The sequence below is a fragment of the Phocoena phocoena genome, chromosome 19, assembly GCF_963924675.1.
Source record: "Phocoena phocoena chromosome 19, mPhoPho1.1, whole genome shotgun sequence".
Classification (NCBI taxonomy): Eukaryota; Metazoa; Chordata; class Mammalia; order Artiodactyla; family Phocoenidae; genus Phocoena; species Phocoena phocoena.
Genome location: NC_089237.1, coordinates 44,119,043 through 44,129,402, shown reverse-complemented (window position 1 = coordinate 44,129,402; position 10,360 = coordinate 44,119,043). Strand labels below are relative to the sequence as shown.

The following is a 10,360-nucleotide window of genomic DNA, read 5'->3' as shown; positions in this document are numbered from 1 at the left end:
TCGAAGATTGGGGTTCCGCGCTACAGACAGGATGGCTGTGGTGTCGCTGCTGTTGTTCGGGGGTTTGTGGAGTGCTGTGGGATCGTCCAGTCTGGCTGTCGTTACATGCGGTTCTGTGGTGAAGCTGCTCAATACGCGCCACAACGTGCGACTGCACTCACACGACGTGCGCTACGGGTCAGGTACGGCCACCCGGGTTCGGGTGGGCTGGGAAGGCCTGGTAGGCTCCGGAGGGGGCGGGGCCTAGAGAAACTCTGAGGGGTGTGGCCTGGGAAGGTTAGTGGAGCCCGGGGGAGGTTCTTGAGGTCTGGAGGCGGAGAGTCCGAGAGTTGAGTGGTCCTTAAGCATCTTAATCGTAATCTTAGTTTCTATGTGGTGAGCTTCGTGCCAGGCACATTACATATTTGCTTTAAGACTTACAGCATTCCTACGACGCATAGACTATTATTATCCTCATTTTACAGGTGAGGAAACAGACTCAAATAAATCGCATACTCAAAACCTTGGCAGCTAGTGAATGACAGTGATGGGGTTCGATCCACATCTGTCCAGGGTCAAAGTCTGCTTTCAGTTACTGCAGGCTGGTACTACTCAGTGCAGGAGAGACAGACATGTAGAAAATTACAGTAAGTGCTGTTATTTCTGAAGTCTTCCAAGACCTCATTCTTTGATTATAACCCTCTGTTCTAGCTCTTTTCCATCTTTTCCATCTCTTTTCCATCTCTCTCTTCCAGGAGAGACAGACATGTAGAAAATTACAGTAAGTGCTGTTATTTCTGAAGTCTTCCAAGACCTCATTCTTTGATTATAACCCTCTGTTCTAGCTCTTTTCCATCTTACACTTGCTCTTCAACTCTTTTCCTTTGGCCTCTTTTCACTCAGACCTTATCCTTTTTGTAAATAAGAACTGAAGCACTCACTGGAATTGGAGAGGAAACTGTTTAGGGGGCTTTTTAACGTATGAAACTAAAATGCTTAGCTTGTGGGTTCATTTATAATTCAGCAATTATTTGTGGATTCATTCGTTTAGTATAGATTTAAGGAATCTACTGCGTGTCTAATATTGTTCTAGATACAGGAAATACAGTAGTGAGCCAGTGAGCAAGTTACAAGAAAATGAAAACAGACAGAAAGGAGAGGAAAAAAGTTCAGGTAGTGAGATGTGAGAGACATCTAAGATGACTGCTAGATTTCTGTCTTAGATAACTGATGATGGAGACTGGTCTGTGGTTTATGATACCCAAAACCTGTCTGGCCAGGTAGACTAGGAGAGGAACTGAATTGTCATTGTTGGGACGTCTTAATAATCCTAGCGGTGGGCTTCCCTGGTGGCGCAGTGGTTAAGAATCCGCCTGCCAATGCAGGGGACACGGGTTCGAGCCCTGGTCCGGGAAGATCCCACATGCCGCGGAGCAACTAAGCCCGTGCGCCACAACTACTGAACCTGCGCTCTAGAGCCCGTGAGCCACTACTACTGAGCCCACGTGTCACAGCTACTGAAGCCCGCGCGCCTAGAGCCTGTGCTCCGCAACAAGAGAAGCCACCGCAATGAGAATCCCGCACACCGCAACGAAGAGTAGTCCCCGCTCGCTGCAACTAGAGAAAGCCCGCGCGCAGCAACGAAGACCCAATGCATCCAAAAATAAAGTAAAATAATCCTAGCGGCCATTCAGTGAATACTTACTATGTGTCAGACTTATTATATTTTAATTTGATCTAGTTTCCTATTTTGGATCTACTGAATCAGAATGTGGGTGGAGAAAGGCTGCCAGTAGAAATCTATAGGTTTAAAAATCTCTTCAGGTGCTTCTGATGGGCATCCAGATTTGAGGACCAGGTTCAGTCTGGAGCTCAGAGAGAGATCTGTGCTGAGCCTGAGATACAGAGTTAAGTACAACATCATTGTCTGGGTGGTGGTTGAAGATGTGGGGAGAGTAAATGAAATTGCCCAGGGTAAACTGTGGTTTGCAATCTGGTGTCAATTTGAATCACTTGAAAAACTTGTTGAAGCACTTGTAAATGCTTCTGTCTTGATCCCCAACCAGTATTTAAGAATGTATAAGGGCCAAGGATGGAACTCTGGGTAATCCTAAAGTTGAAGAATGGGAAAGGAAGGGGAGGGTTGAATAGAAAGTGAAAAGTAGGAGACAGAAAGTGTAGACCATGATTTAGTGAGGCATGGAAGTGAGGACCAAGAGAACTGTAAGGCAGTAACCAGAAGTGAGGAGGGAGGGTTGGTTAGCCTTTTTTTTTTTTTAAGATATAACAAAATCATTGAGTAGAAGAAACAAGAGAGAGAAACTGGTAGTTTAGTCATAAACATTCACCCAGATAACTGGTACAACGCAGTTATGTTAAGTGGTAAAAGGGAAGTGTCATCAAAAGTTTGTGGTCAGGCAGGGCCAGGGGACTGAAGGGAAAGCTAGGAGGAATAGGCAAGAGTGACTGAAGAAAGTGTCTGGGAAATATGGAGTGCCTTCAAAGAATTGAGTAGTGAATGAGGCCTAGGGAAGAGAATATCCCTTGAGTTTATATGAGTGGCCTGTTTAGGGGGACTTCACAGAAAATAAAGCTTTGTAGGAGGCCAGGTAGTAGAGTGGTTAAGAGTGTGAGTTCTAGAGTTGGCCCACTTAGGTTCAAACCCTGCATTGTCTCTTAAGATTATGTGATCTTGGGCATACTATTCAGTCTTTTTAACACTCCAGTGTAAAATGGGGGTGATAATAATAATAGCTACCTCAGAGAGTAGATGAAGGTATCAATTAAGAATATTCAAGTAAAAAGCCTGGGTTTGTGTCTGATACTCAGTAATTGCTCAAGTACACATTAGCTGGTTAGCAATTATTATTTGTATATTTCCACTTTTTTTCAAGCCTGTAGCTACATGTTTAACCTAGTACCTTGTAACCTGCAAAATCGCACCATTTGTAAGTAGTATGAACCACATTTAGATGACTTAAGAATACTTCTGTGGGACTTCCCTGGTGGTGCAGTGGTTAAGAATCCGCCTGCCAATGCAGGGGACACGGGTTCGAGCCCTGGTCCAGGAAGATCCTGCATGCCGCGGAGCAACTAAGCCCGTGTGCCACAACTACTGAGCCTGCGCACCTAGAGCTTGTGCTCCGTAACAAGAGAAGCCACCGCAGTGAGAAGCCTGCGCACTGCAATGAAGAGTAGCCCCAGCTCACCACAACTAGAGAAAGCCCGTGCACAGCAACAAAGACCCAATGCAGCCAAATTAAAAAAAAAAAAAATGTTGAAATTATAAATTAAAAAAAAAAAACTTTTGTAATATGTTGGATATATCACTTACAGGAATTGGAGAGCTGTAATGGCTTGTTGGATTAAAGTTGACAGCAAAAAACGGTGTCATTTTATTTTATTTTTAATTAATTTATTTTTGGCTGCATTGGGTGGGTCTTCATTGCTGTGTGCGGGCTTTCTCTAGTTGCAGTGAATGGGGGCTACTGTTCATTGCAGTGCGCGGGTTTCTCATTGCGGTGACTTCTCTTGTTGTGGAGCACAGGCTCTAGGTGCGTAGGCTTCAGTAGTTGTGGCACGCAGTCTCAGTAGTTGTGGCTCGCGGGCTCTAGAGCACAGGCTCAGTAGCTGTGGTACACGGGCTTAGTTGCTCCACGGCATGTGGGATCTTCCCGGACCAGGGCTCAAACCCATGTCCCCGGCATTGACAGGCGGATTGGATTCTTAACCACTGTGCTACCAGGGAAGCCCTGATATGGTACACTCTTAAACATAGTTTGTCATATAATAACTAATACTATATAAATACATTTAGCATTCTTCATATATATTTTAATGTCATAGAAGAAAAAAATATGAAGCATGGGATTTTCTTCCCAACCCCAAAACCTATTTTATGACACAGGGCACATTATTAGCCATAGGAAAGAGAGGGGTCAGGTTGAGCTCACCCTCTTTTCTTTTTCTTTTTGACTGCAGGTAGTGGGCAGCAGTCAGTGACAGGTGTAACCTCTGTGGATGACAGCAATAGTTACTGGAGGATACGGGGGAAGACGGCCACAGTGTGTGAGAGGGGAACCCCCATCAGATGTGGTCAGCCCATCCGGCTGACACATGTCAACACTGGCCGAAACCTCCACAGTCACCACTTCACCTCACCTCTTTCTGGAAACCAGGTGAGATGGCATCCTGTGGGTCATTGCTGCTCATTACTCAGTTGAGTTGTTTGATATCTTGGTTCTTAGCCCTTTGTCTTCCAGGTATAGATCTTCTCTTTTGTGCAGACCTGAAGAATTGCCTCTGTCTCATAAGTGTGAAGGAAGTTGTTTCTGGTCAAAATGGAGACTCTACATTTAGATCAAATCAAGAAATGAGGAAAGAGAGAATAGGTATATGTTAGTGTATCATAAGTTATCTTGATAAATCTTACAATAAAGAAACCCAGTGTTTTCCAAACTTGCGATAAAAATTATTTTTTAATGATGCCAACTAACCACATTAGGAAAATGAATTAGGTATTGTGCCATTTTTTTTAAGCCTTGAACTTCTGAAGGATGTGGATCCTTTAATGACTGCTTCCCTCCCACTCCCCCTCTGTACATATTTTTCCCTATTAACATCTTAACATTAGTATGGTAAATTTGCTACAGTTAATAAAGCAATAGTGATACGTTGTTATCAACTAAAGTCTATAGTTCATTCTGATTTCCTTAGTTTTTACCTACTGTCTTTTTTCTGTTCCAGGATCCCATCCACATCACATTTAGTCGTCTCCTTAGACTCCTCTTGGCTGTGACAGTTTCTCAGATTCTCCTTGTTTTTGTTGACCTTGATAGTTTATTTTTTATTTTTTTGGCGGTACGCGGGCCTCTCACTGTTGTGGCCTCTCCCGTTGCGGAGCACAGGCTCCGGACGCGCAGGCTCAGTGGCCATGGCTCACGGGCCCAGCCGCTCCACGGCACGTGGGATCTTCTTGGACCGGGGCATGAACCAGTGTCCCCTGCATCGGCAGGTGTACTCTCAACCACTGTGCCACCAGGGAAGCCCTGATAGTTTATTTTTTATAAATTTATCTATTTATTCATTTTTGGCTGCGTTGGGTCTTCGTTGCTGCATGCGTGCTTTCTCTAGTTGCGGTGAGTGGCGGCTATTCTTCGTTGCGGTGCGCAGGCTGTTTATTGCGGTGGCTTCTCTTGTTGTGGAGCACGGGCTCTAGGTGCATAGGCTTTAGTAGTTGCGGCACGCAGGCTCAGTAGTTGTGGCTCGCGGGCTCTAGAGCGCAGGCTTAGTGGTTGTGGTGCACAGCTTAGTTGCTCCGTGGCACGTCAGATCTTCCTGGACCAGGACTTGAACCCATGTACCCTGCATTGGCAGGTGGATTCCTAACCACTGTGCCACCAGGGAAGTCCTGACATTGATAGTTTTGAGGAGTGCTAGGCAAGTATATTATAGGACGCTCCTCTGTTGGAATTTGTCTGATCTTTTTCTTATGATTAAACTGGATTTATAAAGGTTTTGGGGAGGAAGACCACAGAGGTGCCATTTTCATCCCATCTATAAAGGGTACATAGTATCTTATGATTGTTGATATTGATTACCTGGCTGAAGTAGTGTTTTTCAGGTTTCTCTTGTAAAGTTATTCTTTTCATTTTTCCCCTTTACATACTGTACTCTTTGGAAGGAAGTCACTGTGCACAGCTCATACTTGAGTTGGGAGTTATGCTCCTCTTCCTTTAGGGTAGAATAGTTACATAATTTATTTGGAATTCTTCTGCATGGAAGATTTGTCTTTTCTCTATTCAGTCATTTATTTTCATTGGTATGGACTCCTGGATATTTATTTTATACGTTGAGTTATAATCCAGTATCACTGTCTTCATTATGTTGCTCACATTTTTCCAACTTTGGCTGTTGGGAGCTCTTTCAGTTGTCTCCTGTGTCCATTTGACCTGCTCCCATCATTGTGTATGTGTGTGGCTGTGTTTTAACACTTCCTTACTTTCTGGCAGTAAAAGATATTCCGGGCTCATCTTGTATATTTCTTGCCCCAGTCCTAGAATCAGCTATTTGCCTATGGAGTCCTGCTTCTTTTTATTGGAAAAGGGTATTCTTAAACCAAGATCTAGGCCTTTCATGAGCTTGTTGCTAGGGGGTTTTGTTTCTTTTAGGCCCTCTCACCTGACAGAGCAAAGAAATATATGTATGTACGTGTATATACTCATATTTATTGTAAGTGTTCACATATGTAACGATCTATATCTATATTAAGTTAAACATGAGTTCTTACTGATGCCTCCAATTCTAATCCATTGCCACATAGACCATTTTAGCCTCCTCCCTTTGCTTATTTGTGAATTCCCATTCTAACAGTGAGATACCAGGCTGCTAACACTGTCATCCAGTTACTTACTTGTTCAGTTCCAGTATACAAGTATTAGTAGTAGAATTGTTAATTATGTGCAGTTTCTTTTGCCTTTAGTCTTACAGACTTTATTTCCAAATGACTGATTTTTATCATCTAAAATTTTATAGCTCTTAGTGTATATTTAAATTGTATGTGTCTGGTAGTGGTCATTTTGTAATGTATAGAAATATTGAGTCACTGTGTTGTGCACCTGGAACTAACATAGTGTTGTAGGTCAATTATACTTCAATTAAAAAAAAATTATGTATGTCTGAAATAATCAGTTACTTTTAAAATTGTGATAGAAACTCTGAATTTTTGGCCTTATGGGGAATGGGATTAGAATACGAGTGGAAGATAGAATCTGCTATACTCTGCTCAATTAATATTTATTATTTTATTTAATTTTCACAATTATTTTGTAAGGTATTATTGTCATCATTTTATAGAGGAGAAAATGAAAGCCCAAAGGAGTTACACAGGAAGGGACAAAGCTGACATTCAAGGTTTGCCTGTTTCCAGAGCCCATCCCCTTTCCAACTTGTGTTTCTCACCACGTCACTTAATGTCTAGTTAAGGGAATGAGGCAGGAATATTTAAAGTCAAATAGCAAAAGGTAAAGTATTTTAAGACTATAATAGAAAATATAAGGCAAATATAGGAGTATTTGCAAAGTAAACGTTTGGACCATAATCTTATGGCAAGTGATTTCATGTCTTTGGTGTCTTTTTATCTTTTTTCCACAGTTTTATTTTATTTTATTTTATTTATTTTTAAACAACACTGGAAAGCCTCTTATTTATCACTTTTGGATAGTCTTAGTTTTATTCCCATTGCCTCCCTCCCCTTTTCAGGCCTATGTGTCAGCTATACTAATGTCGCTACCTATCTGTGTCTTCCAGGAAGTGAGTGCTTTTGGTGAGGAAGGTGAAGGCGACTATCTGGATGACTGGACAGTGCTCTGTAATGGGCCCTACTGGGTGAGGGATGGTGAGGTGCGGTTCAAGCATTCTTCCACTGAGGTTCTGCTGTCTGTCACAGGAGAACAATATGGTCGACCCATCAGTGGGCAAAAAGAGGTGCATGGCATGGCCCAGCCAAGCCAGAACAATTACTGGAAAGCCATGGAAGGCATCTTCATGAAGCCCAGTGAGTTGTTGAAGGCAGAAGGCCATCACACAGAGCTATGAGTCTGGAGGCTGTGAGCCACTGTCACCACACAGTGTTCATAGACATCTGCTGCTCCTTCACCCTTTGGATCCCTGCCACAGGTGACCATGTCACCACTGAGATGAAGATGCATGATAGGAAACAGTGGATGTGTTTGGAAGCCTCAGCCCTTCACACTTGAATTGGTTGTTCTCCCAGACTTGGGTCAGTTATTTCTGAGTACAAGACTTGTTGGTGAAGGAGCAGATGCTTTTTATTCATATTAATAAAACAAAAACTGAGGGAGGCATCCCTCCTAGCTGGGAAGTTTTTATTCCTCAGAATCTTGGCATCATGGATTATTAATGTGTGTGACTTTTCTCCCACTTTCTCCAGAATGATAAAAAAAATTTCACTGTTAGTCACTGTATTGTCATTTATTAGGCATGCTATGTCATAATCTGATTAATCCTTGAGTCCTAAGAGTCATTGCTAACACTCTTTTGAGATGATGGGAACCTTTGGTGTGGGCCCTTTTGAAAGCCTTACTTGCATCCCACTTTTTCTATCTTTACTTTCACTTCTCCCTCAGCACCTCATCTTTATTAGTTTTTTGACTAATTATGGCTATAGACCCTTAATAAATAGCCAATAAAATGTTTTACTTTGGATATGTTAACTGTACTTGAGAAAAAAGGGTAGGGGTGGAAAGTGGAACCAACATTTATTTACTGCTTGCTAAATACTAGGCACCATATTATAGATCTTACCTCATTTAATCTTCACAGATATGTTACCAGGTATATACTACGATTTTACCAATGCAGAACAGAAAAGTTGAGTAACCGCCTGAATTCTTAAAGCTAGTAAATAATTTGAAGACAGGAATTCATTTTTTTACTGCAGTACAACTGTGTTTAGTTCTTGGGAGATAACTATACTTTTTGGACAAATGTAGATATCTCTCTCTGAAAAGGGGATTAGAAAGCTTTTGTCCTCTACTCATCTCACTTCTTCCTTTCCTCTGCTTGGCAGTTCCAGGAAGTTTGCTTCTCTGTCCTTCAAGGATGGTAGTGGTGAACAGAAGTGTTTGTCATCTGCTGGAATTTCAGTGACTAGCGGGTCTTTTTATTTTTAGAAACTTCTGGATTTTTTCCTTACTTGCTTTAGGGAGTTAATGTTGAACATTTGGGGGTACCAGGTCTGTGCCAGACGTGACCTGTAACATTAAAAGACTTGATCTCTTTTACAAGGGCTTGTCTCAGTAAGCTGAGACCAGGAACTAGTTGAGCTCCATCTCTGCCTTCTTCCCTCTTTTTGCACTTCAGTTGTATTGCTCCATTGAGAGCTCTCCAGAAATAAGTAGACAAGTGATAAGATCAACATTTCATGCCATTGAGATAGTTGGGAGTAGGGTGGTTAACAGTCTGGGGAGAAAGAAAGGAAGTGATAGAAACAGCTGAGTAAAGGGATCAGCTTTCACAACATGAATGAGAGTAGGGAGTTGTGTTGCAAGTACCCCTTCGTGGCTTGGTCAGAGTTTTTACTCAGTTGTTGGGCCTTCTCTGAAGGTTCACAGACAGAACATACCTTGAAGCTGCAGATTACAAGGTGGATGGCGGAACTATAGCGCCCGAGAGATAAGTACAAACTTGAAAAAAACAGTGGTGGAGCCCTTGGGAAGATTTCGTGAAATGACCAATAAGGCTTAGATGAGGAAGGAAACCAGTTGGAGGGGTAAAAGCAACTTTGGGTAACCTAGGCGAAAGCTGAAATGGTGCTTTATCTGAAGAAGTGAAAAAAGTCTCCAAGAGAAATCCTGAAGGATGTTTATGGAGATTAGGATGTCAGAGCAAAGGGATATGAAGTACTTATTTTGAAATAAGTATGTCAAAGAATCTGAAGCTAAAGAATTCTTTTAGCTTATACTGTATTAACATCACTGTACTAGGGTTGGAAGGGATCTTTGTCCAATGACTTCACAGAGAAGGAAATAGGCAAAATAAAGTTGGTCCTGAATTCTCTATTTCATATAATTATGTTTGCTTCCTAGATAATTTGTTGCTGAAAGAGCAAGAACAATATTCTTTACTTCTGTAATACCCCCTGGCCCAGTGCCTGGATTGTGCTATTCACAGTAGAAACTGAAAACTGCAATGAAGGGCCCAGAATGGTGCAACTCATTCCTTTGTGGATGGAATGAGGTGGGATTTTTGAGGCCTTTTAATTACCGCTTGGTTTCCTCCTTAATGATGTTCAGACAAGACTCGAATAAGACATGATTACTTCGTGTGACCCAAGGGTATAACTTCCGCAGTAGCCTCAGCATGAGCCCTAGGTGGCCAAGCAGACTCTATACTCCGGGAAACTGCTTTGAAAGTGGAACTCTCCGTGGCCCAAACCACCCAGCCAAGTCCACTGCCAGCCAGGCAGCGGGCTCAGGCCCAGGTCACTGGCAAACCCCAGGTTCCCTTTTCCGGGTCCCGAAGGGTGCGCCCGGGGGCGGGGCCTGTGTGTCAGTCCGCTTGAGGGCCGCTCCCCATCGCTCCCCGTGGCTCTCCTTCCGGAGCCACGCCTTCACTTCGCGCACGCAGCCGGTCGGCCCCGCTGGATCGCGGGCGCCGGGCGGGGCACGGCAGGGAGACAGCTGGCTGGCTGGCGGGCTGTCGGGGGGGGGGCGGGGCGCACGCGCGCCAACGCTTCCTCGCCCAGCGCCATCCCTGCGCGTGCTGCCGGTCGGCCCGCGGCGGCCCAGCTCGGAGCCGACGGGGCGGGAGGGGCGCCCCGGCAGGGCGGGGGCCGGAGCCAGGCTGGGCCGGGGCCGGA

The 10,360-nt window shown here is 43.7% G+C and overlaps 1 protein-coding gene across 1 annotated transcript; it reads left to right on the top strand.

The window, feature by feature from the left end:
- Positions 1-8,198, top strand: SDF2 (stromal cell derived factor 2). The gene is made up of 3 exons (XM_065897315.1): positions 1-182; positions 3,961-4,157; positions 7,288-8,198. Exons 1-3 carry the CDS (start codon positions 32-34, stop codon positions 7,573-7,575), a joined length of 636 nt encoding a protein of 211 aa, XP_065753387.1. The 5' UTR covers positions 1-31; the 3' UTR covers positions 7,576-8,198.
- Positions 8,199-10,360: the final 2,162 nt, after the last annotated feature.